The sequence below is a fragment of the Corvus hawaiiensis genome, chromosome 4 (assembly GCF_020740725.1).
Source record: "Corvus hawaiiensis isolate bCorHaw1 chromosome 4, bCorHaw1.pri.cur, whole genome shotgun sequence".
Classification (NCBI taxonomy): domain Eukaryota; kingdom Metazoa; phylum Chordata; class Aves; order Passeriformes; family Corvidae; genus Corvus; species Corvus hawaiiensis.
In genome coordinates this window covers 41,079,104-41,093,786 of record NC_063216.1, presented here as the reverse complement: position 1 = coordinate 41,093,786, position 14,683 = coordinate 41,079,104, and the positions used below count along the sequence as shown (strand labels likewise).

The window sequence follows — 14,683 nt, the reverse complement described above, 5'->3', positions numbered from 1 at the left end:
ATGCCTTTTATTATTAAGTTTTTATAGACTCTAATGATTTTTATATACTAGGTTTAGGAGTCTGACAGCAAATATTCCCAAAAACTGAACACCTTGAGAATAAGTGCTTTCCTTTTTCTCAAATTGTGTGAAGACTAGAAAATCATAACTCATCTAAGTCTCTGTATTTTTGCTGGATTATTTTATAGGAAGCTGATATTTTTACCATTTGAGGTGTATGTGTGTTTTGGGATGAGGATTTCTACATGTTTGGTACCCTACTGTTTGACTTATTATCAACTTAAAAATCACCTTCATAGTGAAGAGTAAAAGCCTTACTTAGAAAGTGACTGAATGTAAACAGAACACTTTTATTCTGCAAAAACAATTACTCATGATTCACAGATCTGCTCCCATGACCTTATCCTGCCTCCTTTCCACCAATCCTAGTTTTTTTCTCTCTTTGACTTGCTCTCTAGGTGTGCTAGTATTCCCAGATTTTATCAAGGGCAAACTGCACATCTAGTCTTTCATCTCAAGCTTTTGCCATGGTTGTTTGATCTCTGAGCCTTAAATTCTTAAATTTCATCCCGTTCACAGCCTTCGGGTTTTTCCTCCATAACATTTTTACACAGTGATCTTTCTGATCATATTATTACATTTTTTATTATTATGACCTTTCTACACGGGATAACACAGAGATTACATAAAATGTATTAATATAGATAACTTGTCTGTTATGCTGATAATGTCACTTGATTTAGAAGACTCAGTTTTCTGAGTTGCATAATTTAAACTCCTGCCTCCTTTGAGACTTTTCATAATTGTTAGCAAACTCTGTTCAAAGATCTTGATTTACTCCTTCTACCTAAAGCAACCTATTGATTTAAAAATTCTGAGGTTGTAACAAGAAGGAAAAAGGAAAAGTCTTTCTAACTACTTTGAACCTTTGTCTCAAGTCTGATCAGACATTTGAGTTTCTTTCTGTGACTGCTCAGGAATGCTAACTTATATTTTTGTTTTTCTTCCTTCTGATGAGGTCTCATATTCTTACGTAATTTTACAGTTATAGGAGCTAAGTTTTGTAAAGTTTTGGGATCTGCAAAAGAAAATTTAGTTCTTACTTTCTGCTTCCATTCTGCCTACCTTAAGAGCTGAGACCAGTTTTTCCTGTTTATTCCAGAACTGTAGCTCTGCTTTCTGTTTCACTTTTGTATTCTTTAAAGCTGGCTTGCCAAGGTCTTTTTGTCCATAGCTTCTCAAGATGTACTGAAAAAAAACCAAAAAAAAGCCAAAAGAAACTAGCCAACAAATAGATGACTTCCCACTTGTCCAGGTTATTTTATTAGATAATATATGCATGGAAATAAACCTTCATTTCTTACTTGCTTAGCATAGGCAGGTATGGGCACATCACTGAAAGAACTATATCATAATATTTGGGAAAAAAAATCCTAGTGTATGTCTTTAATAATTTGTAATCACTTTTAAAATATTTGTCCTTATTTTGAATGATATTCATTATCTTTCTTCCTCTATTTGACATATATTTTATTTGCCATGAACTTCTTCATCTTCCCTTTGCTTATGATTTCTTCCTATATTTTCTTGACCAGGTCTCGTGTTCTAAACCATTACCTTTACTCTCTTCCAATTGCATCTGAATAGTACATGTGTATGAAGGTCATCTCTAGCCTGGGCATCAAAGAAAAGGCAAAATGGTCGTGTGGTCTATAAACATAGATCCTGGTAAAACTGAGCGTGGAGCATGGAGCTGTATACCCAACTGTTGACCTGAGGAGTGCTGCATCTTCTTTCTCAAAATGTGTTTTCATGCATTCTGGCAATTAAATGCTGACCTTGGTTTCTATTTTTTTTTTTTAATATTAGCAGTAATAATCACAATAATAATACTATTTTCATGAAATACTTTTCATTGAAATTTTTCTGCAAATATTAACTATTTATAGTCACAGAAATAAAAAACAAATAACATTTATTGAATTGACTGGAAACACTACTTAGTGTAACAATGTAACCGAAATTCCGTATTTTACTTTTTACTGGTGGTTCTGCTGATGATACGAAGAGGGCAAAACAGTCTGACAAGGGAGCTGGACAGTTGTGGGTCTCTGGGCCAGTAATGTTTCAGTTTTTTCTCACAATGTTATGGTTTCTTCCCTTAAAATAAATGCTCATGGAAAGTAATCATATGGTAATCCAGTCTTTAAGGGAAAAAAACCAAAACCAACCCACATGATTTCATATATCATACATCACAAAATGACAGGCTATAGGCAAAACATCAGCCATCACAAATCAAAACCATCACAGATCAAAATCTTCTAGACTATAAATTCAAGGACTGTCCCTTTGTGTACTGTTCAAAACAGAGAAAAATATTGATGCCTAACAAATAATAAATATCAGCAGTACACTTTGATCAGCGCACTTCAGTTCTGACAATTGTTACATAATGATAAACTTTGCACCAAAGAAATTATGTGAGTATAAAATCCAGTTAAAACCAATGGATGATAGACACTTAAAAAAAGATACCTGAAAAGTAGTTAAGAATTTGTTTTTCACCATAGTGAACTAAACTAAAAAGCTAAAAAGCAATCTGATCACTTCTTCTGGAGAGGGCTTTTTTTCCTTTTTTAATTTGCAGTTTGATCATTTTCATGTTTCTTTGATAAGTTTCTTTCTTCACTTCATAGGTTTCACAGCAGCAAGCATTTTTCTGTACTTTGATATTTAATAATAACACTGCTTTGGGGAGAGAACCTTCCTTTAATCTCCTGCCTGTGTCCTGCTCCTCTTTAGGATCTGTGAGTGCACAGAGGCAGAGGCTGAAATTATTCTTCAGCTAAAAAGCGAGCTGAGGGAGAAGGAGCTAAAATTAACGGACATTCGTCTGGAAGCCCTCAGCTCTGCACACCATCTGGATCAGATCCGGGAAGCCATGAACCGCATGCAGGTCAGTGCAGTAGCTTAAGTGATGACAAAGGTGCACACCACAGGTATGACTGGTGTATTTCCTTGCCCAATACTTTGTTTCAGGCACCAAAAAACTGTCGATACAAAGTAAATTCCTAGATTGACAGTAATTCTGAAGGCTGGGTATGGTAAGTGTTCACCTTATAATAAAGACATTCTTAGCATATGTATTAGTACCTAAAATGTGCTTAAGAGATATGGAAGAAGACATAATCCCTGCCCAAAGGATATTTACCAATTCAAGCCTGTGGCTGGGGTAAGCAACATGACAGAGAAGCAGATCAAAAAATGGTTTCTACAGCGTTTTAAATCCTTGAGCCATGGAGGGGGCCAGGATGTTATGTGCATACTCTTTCATCATTTCTGATTCCTAACTCAGTCATGTTTTGCCAAGGCAAAGAATGTAAAATTGAACTAATTACTGTATCCAGCATCATAAAATTTTGCTACGTTATTTTGTGACACTGCTCCAATTCTTTGTGAACGCATTTTTCATTAGAAGATTTTCCTTTTCATGAGGCTGATAGGATGCAAAAAGAATGGCAGTGTTCTTCAGTGGAGCACAGAGCTTTATGGGACGTGACTCTGTTGCTTACATGCAAATACCCAGTACCATGGTGGGTGCCCAAAAGGATCTGTAATATCCACACAGTATGACATAGGTTCTTCAGTAGAACTGGGCCCTTCTGGAATGACAGCTAACGTACTTACGTCATTCCTGAAGGCACTATAAGTCTGTATTTGGGGAACAGAATCAAGGTCATGGATGGATATTCAGGTTGAGACAGGGATGGCTACATTTAAAAGTCTAGGAATGAGCTGCATAATAAACTTCTGTTGTTGTCAATTGAATTTTAGTCCTGTAGTAGTGAGGGCTAAAGGGCTATCCTAAAATTACCCTGAGATAGGTACACAGGGTGAAATGGAGTTCTTTGAGCATAGGCACTTCTTACCATTTGAACCAGCCTCAAGTATTTGCATCTGCGCAGGACATGTAGGTTTAGCATTCTTCCATGGAAGACCATGTTTGTTATGCCACTGGAAACCCACCCCTGCACAGCTGAATCCAGCCCAGTGGCTTGCCAGCTGAATTGCTCTGCGTTGGGTGCTTAGGTAAGGTGCACCTTTAGGCACTTTTGCGTAGATGCCCATAGCACCTGATTTCATAACTACAGAAATGGTGTGCCTGATGTTTTTCTAGACCTCTTTGTTTACAACATGCCTACATGAGTCTCAGCCACATCTTTAAACATCTATGGCACCTGCCATCCTCCCAGGTGTTCACACCCTGAGTTCCAACATTACTGTGGGATTATTTGGCTGAACTTCAATTAGAGGGAAGACTTACCAAGAACTGGTCCGTAAATATGGTTTCAGTTGTCCAGACATAAGTAAGACATTGGTCTCGAGGCACTGAAAGGTTTTAAGGAGCTATGAGGAATAGAATACAATTAATTGCAATGGTGGAGAAACGGATGTGAAGGCTTATCATCCAATTACAGTCTTATACTGGATACAAGTGCCTGAGCCAGGTGAACTCCCAAGAGGGAGAAGTTTGCTGGAGTTTTGCACAGTTCTCCAAAGTCTGAACTTCCTCAAATTTGGGCAGAGGCAACTGGTTGAGATGCTGTTACTGGTAATCACCACTTCTGAAGTTTTCCCAAAAGGACAGGCCGCCACCTTGCAGTTGCCAAACTGTGGTATTTTAGAGGATTGATGAGGATTGGTAAGGGGAAAAAGTAGGACTCATGGAAGTGATACATGATTACTTTTATATCCAAAGCACCTTAAAAACCTAAAGGTCAGGTAAATTGAAGACTGCTAAGGCTGTGTAATTAATTGGCGTACATTGCAGAGTAGCTCCTGATTTGAACCCTAGAATAAACTGATACACACATCTGTTACCTTCTGTTACTTTTATGCTGGTTTGTCCCTTCCCTTTCACTAACTCCTCACCTTTGCATATGTGATCCGATCTTTTTGTAGCTGTAGCAGGGTTTTTTATGATGCTATCTATCCCTTATGTTTTTACTTGTATAATATAGCTGTGCAGCCTCCATAAAAAAATGGGACTTTTAGCCAGGTGATAGTGAATATAGAATTAAATTTGATGTGCAGAACCATCTGCAAGAATAAGCAGTTGCTTTGCAATGTGCTTTGTGAAGCGACTGGAAGCTAGATTTTGCTGGTACCAGGCTGTTGTCAGGCTAAGTTTTCATTTTATTATTGTACATTCAATAATCACTTGGCACCACAGAGGATTTAGCTAAAAAAATTCCAGTTGTTCTGATTCATCTGTAACTGTGTGTTTTCGTCATAGAGTTTGCTCACTGCTCTGTGAACAATCCCATGTTTGAATGATCAAAAAGTCTTCTTTGATAGCAAGAATGGTTATGAAACTGTTAAACTATCAATTTCTAATTTTTAATTTTTAATTTAATTTCTCCGTGAAGTTACTGCTTAAATTTTATGTTCAAAGGCAGTAATAATTTCCTGTGACTTTGGAAACATTGACATATCCAGTAACTTTCTTAACTGACTGTTGCCTAAGGTATTTGACAATAGAAAGTACCTCAAAAAAATGGGGATAGCTGGGAAAATTCTCACCACAGTCACATTATGGTCAACTCTACAATAAAAACAAAAGCTTGAAGCTTATATTGCTTAGGATCTATCTTGAGGCAAAAGCTAAGCATGGTTATTGGGGGGATTTCTCTTCTTTTAAGAAGTAAAGGCAATCCAGTTTTCACTGTGTTATACCTCTGCTGTGAAAGTGGTAAACCAATTAACTAGGTCAGGGGAGCAGCATCACCAGAATAGCCACCGACATTGGTTTTCCACAAGAATAACCTCCTGTGCTTTTGTGTTGGTTTCTTTTGTATGTAGAATGAAATTGAGATATTGAAAGCTGAAAATGATCGCTTAAAGGCAGAGACTGGAAATACTGGAAAGCCTGCCCGGCCATCATCAGAGTCATCAAGCAGCACATCATCTTCTTCATCACGGCAGTCACTGGGACTTTCTCTGAACAATTTAAACATCACAGAATCTGTTACATCAGGTGAGCATACTTTGGGGACATGCAGGCCTCTGCAGTTAGTAAGAATTTTTCAGCCTCTAAATGGGCCAAATAGGAGAAGCATTTCTGAAAATTAAAATACCTCATATCACTCAGGCTAACATTGGATATACATTCAGTAACAGAGATGAGGAAGAATGCTCGTGGCCATGTCTGAAAAATGGAGCTTTTAGAAGCCCCTGAACAGCAGTAATAGACTGTTCATTATGTTTGCTTTGTTCCAGGCTATGACACTCTACCTACATAGTTTACGATACTCTTTGGTCATACAGTTTACAATTTGTTTGTAAAGGAATATCTGTTGAAGTATACTTGACAGCTGTATTGATATATTCTCTTGCCCATATGAGATAAATATGACTATAGTATGTGAAACTTTCTTCTTTTAGTTTACAGATCTTTGATCATTCAGTTACCTCCCTTAACTTGACTTTGTATTTGCAGCTGAGGCAGAAGGTGGTCTCAGTTAGCTTTATCCCTTACATTTTCTTAATTTGGTACAGCTAGTTAGCCTATGTTGAACCAAATCACCATTTATCACTGGAGTCAAACCTCTCCTGGCTTATTAGGGACTCTCATGGTGTTCTGTGAATGAAGAAAAGCAAGCAGAACTTTGGTCCACATCCTGAATGTTAACATTTGATTATTTTCCATGCCATGGAGTTTATGATAATAAGCCTTCTACATTTGTTTTGATAATGTAGCCAAGAAACAGAAGTGCTGTCTCTAACATTAGAACCGGGAGCAAAGCAGGAGCAGAGCAGCACTCATTAGCATAGACGCCACAGAAAGTATAGTGTAGTCTCTGGAAGCAATAAAAATGTGGCTAATAATTGTGGAAAGAGTCTAGGCAAGAGTACAGCTGGGAATATGCCAAACTGACTGACTATAATTTGGATTGGCGGTTAGTCATATTATCTTGCCAGTCATTGATTACACGGATATTTGAACATTTTTTCTGGTTAATATCAGATTTTGTATGAAAATTGGTATATTTTTTATTTACATTCCAGCTCTTTGAAAGGTTTAACTTTTAGCATGGAGGAGTCTGAACTGGGCCTCAGCATACAATGAGGTGTTGCAAAAGCAGGGAGAAAACATTTAACTGCTCACAGATCCACATATATTAAAAAAAAATGCAAAAACCAACCAAATGAACAAAAAAACACCAAAAAAAGGTACAGAATTTTTTTCAATATGGTGGTTATAGAATGTCTCTCATGAGTAGCAGCCATTAGCACTTTGTTGCTTGGCACTAACTCTGTCTAGATACAGGAATAAACATGTAGGAAGAAGAATTTGAAGAAAAGGAGGGGGAACTAGATGAAAATTCAATGGGTAAAGAGGAACAGGGGAAAGTAAAGGGAAGGTAAACATAAGATAAAGAATGAAGAAGAAGAAAATTAGGAGGAAGTGTTCAGCAAAAGAATAGAAAAAATAAAAGCTGGGAGAAAAAAAGAGGAAGGGGAAGAGGAAAACAAGGCAAAGGAACTGGAAGAAGGAGAACAGGATGGCTGGGAGAAGTGGTTGGACTCTATGATCTTAAGGATGTTTTCCAGCCTAAATGATTCCATTATTTCATAAGCTTTATGTAATTCTCTGTGCTATTGTTCTAAATGTTTTTCTCACATGCAAAGTAATTACTTTTGGTTATAAGAAATTAAAGATAAAAGGGTGCCTAATGAGGAGTGGAGAATTTTATTTGATTATGAATCCAGAATTTTTGATCATTGCGATGATCATTTTGTTGCCATGCCAGAGAACTTGGAAGGGTGACAGCTTACCACCAAGTCTTTTGGGATTTCTGGGACAGCTGGAGTACTACTGAACAAAAGTTTCTGAGATGTGGAGAGGTTAATCATGATGAGGACTAAGCTGAGAGAACTGAGGGCTTTGGCTCTTCGTATTATAAAAATGTCGCTGCATGTTCTGGAAGCAATGTCTCCAATCAGTGATGGTCATCTGGAAATGACCAAAGCTATCCACTGTCACTTCCTAAGGGTATGATGATACCCTCCAGATCAGTGTGAGTGGCAAGCTGGGAAGGGGTTTGATGGTTACAGACACCCCTCTTTCAGTCAGTCACTGGAGTGAAAGGAGCAAACAAGGACAAGTACAAGACTGGCCCAGAGTGCCAGAGCTCAGACAAGAATTGAACTGAAGTGATCATAGCATGCCTAAAAAGCAGACCTGGCAGGGGGTAATTAAAACAATTAGTACCACCATGAAATTAGAGGCCCTTGGGCATCTTCTAAGCCCCTTGTATCAGTGAGAGAGAGAGCTCTTATAAAGCGGAATTTGTTCTTTTGCTACAGAGTGGTTCCTCATTCCTAAAGACTTAAAGAGGAATTAATTTAAAGGGCTACATAAGGGTCATTTAGAGATAGAAAAATTTCACAGGGGGATCAGTTGTACCATAATTTGCCCTCAGACAAACTATGATATTATCAAAGCTCTTAGATTTGCTCAAAGGTTTGTCAAATGTGCCAAAACACAAGACAAGTGAAGTGAAACATTCAGTGGTGACACAGAAAAACTGTGCCTGGAAAAAAGCAAGCATAGATTTATTAAAGCTCACAAAAAAAGAAAAAAATGCTTCTTTGTTCAATGAATTAAAAAAAAAAAAGCAGAATCTGCATTCTAGATCTGGATGTAATTATCAAACTTTTTACATGAAAGCTAATTTTTTAATACATTAATTGAAATTATATTCATAAGCCTTCTTTGGTTTTCCTTTGAACTGTGACTGAATCTTACTGGGACCTCATTTAATTTGGCTGCAATCTGACCTTGTGCAGACTATGTCATGAAGTCAATGTTTTTCAGACTAAGAACGAACAGGGCTTAGGTTATTGGATTACTGTGCTGGCCTTTGAAGAAAATGCAAATTTGAAGAAAATGCAAATCCATAATCTCATCTAATTTTATAGTTAGTTTAAATGTCTAACAGTAAAACCTCAGAGAGAACTTCTAGAAGAAAGCAGCAGTTTTATCACTTGCAATAAAGCTGTAGGCCCAGCCTTTAATAGAAATACATCAACTTTCTCATTTTAGGAGTTAATGAAGTGGTAGAAGCAGAGGTGCAGAGCAGATCAAAATCACTCTTTACATCCAAGAAAAATGAAACCTTTCCTTAGAGGAATGGCTGAAAATAGAGTCCCATATTCTGGAGGAATCCAAAGTGGTTTTCTAGTGGAGGTGAAAAAGTTTCTATCCGTGCCATATGTACAGAGGATAAAGGAATCATCTGGAAAGTGAAATTAAATGCTGTTTTACTTAACAGCAAAAATATCAATGCAAGGATTTCTTGTTTTCTCTTCTTAAAACATTCTAAAGGCGACAACTGAGTGCCCAAAGACATAAACTTAATTTAGTTTTTAAACAACATTACTTTGTGAACATATTGTAATTTTGAAAAAGTTCCAAGAGGAAAAGCAAAGACAAGACTATAATGCAAGATTTTATTTATTTGTGGATTCTCTATTCATTTTTACATGATTAAAACTCCTAATGTTCCTTCAAAAATTGACAACTGGTAACTTTTTTGTCACCTCCAACAGAAATGGTGAATTAGGAATAAGTGCAGTTTATAACAATTGCAAGTTGTTGTCATGGCAGCCTTTCTTTTTAACCAAAAAATCCTTTGAACAAATACTGAACTAATGATGTGAACAGAATTGATGTGATTTGTCAGACTGATCACTTCCCTTCTTTTAATGCAGATATTTTGTTGGATGATGTCACTGATGGAGCACTCCACAAAGATGGTCATAGTGTCAAAATCTTAGTCACTATAAACAAGGGCTATAGTCGAGCCAAGGTAAGTGCATTACCCAGAGCAGAATTATAGCTCAAGCAAATGCTGGAACGTAGTAGCTCCATTTTTTTCGGTATTTTAAGCAAGGAACTGAAGGGAAATTTCCTATAGGTAGCAGCTCTCTTCTCTGTCATATATGCTCAATACAGGGAGGCACATTCTACAGACTAATGTTATATGGCCTCATTCTGCCTTTGTGGTAGCTTAGACACTACCAATTTTCAGTTTAATTAGTAATAGGATGTCCTGAGACTTCTATCTCCATTTAAAAGTCATTATAAGTTAGATCTGTGCCTTGGACTCCTTAGGGTGCAACTGTGAATTTGCTGCTGAGAAATTGCATTGTCGTGTTTTCATGTTCTGTGTTAAAAAAATTATAAATACCGTGCAACCTTTATTTTTAGTCATCTCTTTAAAGACACAGATGCAATCAAAGAGCAGAACAAGATTCTATATTCCCTTCTTTATAAAGATGTACCAAAGTAATACAATCTATACCTATTTCTGGCACAGAGATTATTACCAAAGTTGTAACATCATATTCTAAATAATATTCTTATTCTGCATTGGGAAAACTATGGATCTTCATAGAAAACGAATTAGCACCATTTTTAGTCTAGTTTCCAAAAATCTCTCTTTCCAGGATCAAAAGCCACATGCATACCTGATAGGATCAATTGGAGTCAGTGGAAAAACAAAGTGGGATGTTTTAGATGGTGTAATCAGACGTCTCTTTAAGGTAAGACACTGAAAAATTAGCTTAAGTATTATTACAATTTTCTGTTTCATGCTAGAAAATTTCTGTATTCTTTGAGTTGTCTTGCCAAGTTTTTGGTTTGGTTTGAGGTTTTTTTGATATATAGTTAACACCACTATTAAGCTTTATTCTTAATGTCACTGTTCTTTTTCTTATGACTATAGGCAGTTTTCCAAATTGCTTTCTTTCAGTAAATATTTTTATGTTTTATGTTTTCATATAATTTCAGGAGTATATTTTTCGAGTGGATCCAACTACTAGCCTGGGTTTAAGCTCTGACTGCATTGCTAGCTACTGTATAGGGGATGTAATTAGAGCCCATAGCCTAGAAGTGCCTGAACTGCTGCCTTGTGGATATCTGGTTGGAGATAATAACGTCATCACTGTGAACCTGAAAGGTAAAACCCAAAGAATACTTCTGCAGGTACTGTAGAGTCCTACACTGCAGTTCCCTATCCTTTCATATTAGTTTTTCTTACACCTGATCTTTATTGTCTCTAGTTTGAGGACACATTTATCACATAAACTGTCTGTAAGACATTGCATAATAACTATTGCATTGCGGCCTTTTGAGGGAAATCTAGGGATATCTGTCCTCCCCTGCCTGACTGCCAAATCACACCAAAGTACAGATTTCTAAACAGTGGCAAAAAAATGAAACCCAAAACAGAGATTACAATGAGAAATATTTATGCTTTATTCAGTTTCACAGGAAAAATTCTAAACATTTCAAAAGCTCTAGGGATTTGCTGTTGGAGGGGAGAGGGGACCTTCAGGGGAACTTTACATACATTGGTGTGACAACTGGTAACCCTTGTGGCTGTCACTTTGACCTTTTTTTTGTCATCGTTGCCAGTAATGTCTGAAACATGTATCTTTGCCTCACTGAGCCTTCTCTTCACATTTATTTTGATTGCATCTCTCCCACTCATCTCAACTCACTACTGCTGTTTAATTTTTGTGGAAGTATATCAGTAATTCCACAGCAAAGAAGTCCTTAGTAGGGATTTGATTTAAGATGTGTCTTACCTTGCTTTGGGCATAGCACTGATACAGTCAGGTGCTGGGCCAAATTACTACCTTAGCAAGGATAAGACAGGCCATTTTTCTTTTCTTTTATCCCCAGGAGTGGAAGAAAACAGTTTGGATAGTTTTGTGTTTGACACATTACTTCCTAAGCCAATTACCCAACGGTACTTTAATTTACTGATGGAGCATCGCAGAATTATTCTGTCGGGACCCAGTGGCACAGGAAAGACCTATTTAGCTAACAGGCTGGCTGAATATATTATAACTAAATCTGGCAGAAAAAAAACTGAGGATGCAATTGCAACTTTTAACATAGATCACAAGTCAAGCAAGGTAAGTTACAGTTGAAAACATAACCTATTGCTCAGTTCGTAGCGATGATGCAGAACAGATTCTATTAATTTGTGTTAATATTATCTTTTGCTGCTCAGTTAGCATTTCTTCCTACAAGAATTCAGTCTCCAATCCTAGTGATGTACAGGGGCCAGATCTTTCTGTTCTAAACAAACCACTGAAGCACTGTCAAGGAAGACTCAATTTTTCCCCTCTTGAGGAAACCCACTTTAAGTATAGATGCAGAGTCCAACTCCTATGTAAATTAAATTTTTGGACTGTCTGTAATTTCTTTGTCAGAAGGTTGGATATATAGTAATACTAGTGTAACTTGCTTTTTTATTATGATGAAATCATCCTTTGTTAACAAGGATTTCAAAGTGAGGATTTGGAATTACTGTCTTGGGCTCAGTTTCTTAATCAGCACTGGAGAAATACAACCATCATGATTTCTGGTGTGCATCAGTGAGGAAGCTGACCATACTGAAATTGCCTCACACATCATGTCACATTCCTAATGATTTACATGGCTCAGATTATCAGGCTTCTAGCATGACTACTGTGCTAGCCACAGATAAGGCTATTCACTTGGCTGTCCTGAATTGGGTGTACTCCTAACTTGGTACCTGGGGGGAAAAAAATGAAAGGGTTGCCCCAAGCTTTCTGATTTACACAGAACATAGTGAATGCTAACGTAATGTAAGGAGGAAGAAGATCCCAAAGGGGCAAGAGGACCATTCTGGCAAAAAACCCTGCTTTTCACTGTCTTTGTACAGAGGATTTATGATGCCATTTACTTTGGCAGGGAATGTGTTTATGTTTTGTTGTTATATCATACACATCTGTAAAGAAAATTGTCCCACAAAAGAACAAGCTTTTGGATTTCTGGTAAATTGCTGGATCTGTGTGTTTTGGTGTTTGGCTGTTGTTTTTGGGATTGGATTGGTTGGGGGCTTTTTCCCCTTTTCCTTTACTTCTATCAGAATTTATGTAGAACTTTTGAGTTAAAAACCCAAAAAACAATATTGTCAAATACCAAGGGTACAATACAGATGGTACTATTCCATGGAAGAAACCCATAATGTTCCCTGAGAGACACCTGATCATAAAAAGGCAAAGAAAAATCTTTCTTGAAATAAAAAAGGTGCATGTTCACATTAAAGAAGAAAAGATTCGGCTATCCCTGATCCAGAAAATAAAATGTCAATAGGAACTTTGTCCATGATACTGAGTATTTCCAACCCTGACAAAATTAGATACCTCTAGAGATCCAGCTGTAAAACTTGACTAGCCCAGATCCTCAAGAGCAACAAAGTGTTGACAAAAATATGAAATGTTTTGGTTACAGAAAGCTCTCTTTTACTTCTACACTAAACAGCAGCCAGACAGCTGACAGGAAAGAATTTACACCACAAATTTTATTATGAGGTGTGATAAAGCATCCTTAAGAGGGCAGGCAGATTTTCGGTGAGAGTGCTGAAATGAGATATCTAAAGCAGCAGTTCAATATACTGAAATTGTGTGACAGTGTGGTGGGGTTTTTTGTTATATGAATGTGGCATTCGTAAGAACAAAGGTCCGAAAATTAACATGAGTATCTCAGCCCATTGGAAATGGCATACTTTATTGCAAACTATTTTCCTCTGGAGATAAGCTATTTTATCAGCAAATTTCTAAGGAATATATCCACCAACTCAGAATGCTTCAGTCATTTGCCTTGTGTTTAGCACTTTTCTTTTTCCTAGGATGTGGTTCAGTGTTGCCCTCTATAAGCAGCATGGTTTCCTGCATGTGCCGATCCAGCTGAGTGATCGATCCACAGAAGGAAATCTCTTTAGCAGTCATTTTATCTTCCCAAATTTTTTTCTAGTGAAATTACATCTATGGTCTAATTGAATTAATCTTTTCTGGGCTTGGGGCATTTTTTTGTGATTTTATTTTTGTTTTCTTACTAATTCTATGGAAGGATCTGCGACAATATCTAGCAAACCTAGCTGAGCAATGCAGTGCTGACAACAATGGTGCTGACCTCCCTGTCGTCATAATTCTTGATAACCTCCACCACATCAGTTCACTAAGTGACATCTTCAATGGTTTCCTCAACTGTAAATACAATAAATGGTAGGTATTACCTCTTCTCTCTCCTTGCACTTGTTTTGCAATTAAAACAGTAAAAGCTCTTTGTTATTTTGCAAAATAAAATGTCTCAGTGAACATTTAGACTCCCATAGGCCATCTGCAAGGCTGTTACGTGCTTCAATAATTTTAACCCTCTTCAGCCAAGTACTTAGTTGGCTCCTTCACTTCATTTACATGACTCCCATGCTTCTCAGTAAGATGTAAATGTACCATGAAATTTAAGAATGTACATAAACACTTCTCATTAGTACCATGAGAACAGCTTACACTTTGTAAGTGTGGAATTTGGGATAAACCATGCCATGCAGAAGCAGCTGTGTTTCTAGCAGATTTGCCCTTCCCATAGTTTTCCTGGAGCAGTGCATAAGTACAAAGTTGGCTGACTGTCCTTTACTCTCAAGCAAGAGTAAAAATAATGTTTTCTAGAACTTTTACTGCCGTGTAACATTGGTTATTTCTGCTGTAAAGGTGACATCAGAGGGACTTCCCTTCATAAAATCGTTGCATGCAATGTCTCATGACATTCACTGGCTTTTGAAATTAAAAAGCT

The 14,683-nt window shown here is 37.2% G+C and overlaps 1 protein-coding gene across 10 annotated transcripts in view; it reads left to right on the top strand.

Annotated features, from left to right (window-relative positions):
• The window catches only part of NAV3 (neuron navigator 3), a 531,757-nt gene that overhangs the window by 507,604 nt on the left and 9,470 nt on the right, over positions 1–14,683 (top strand). For all 10 annotated transcript variants that reach the window (XM_048300218.1, XM_048300219.1, XM_048300217.1 and 7 more), the window contains 7 exons: positions 2,806–2,959; positions 5,866–6,040; positions 9,781–9,878; positions 10,519–10,614; positions 10,862–11,030; positions 11,759–11,994; positions 13,961–14,115. In XM_048300218.1, the coding sequence (XP_048156175.1) occupies positions 2,806–2,959; positions 5,866–6,040; positions 9,781–9,878; positions 10,519–10,614; positions 10,862–11,030; positions 11,759–11,994; positions 13,961–14,115 (1,083 nt within the window). The remainder of the gene's footprint in view (positions 1–2,805; positions 2,960–5,865; positions 6,041–9,780; positions 9,879–10,518; positions 10,615–10,861; positions 11,031–11,758; positions 11,995–13,960; positions 14,116–14,683) is intronic.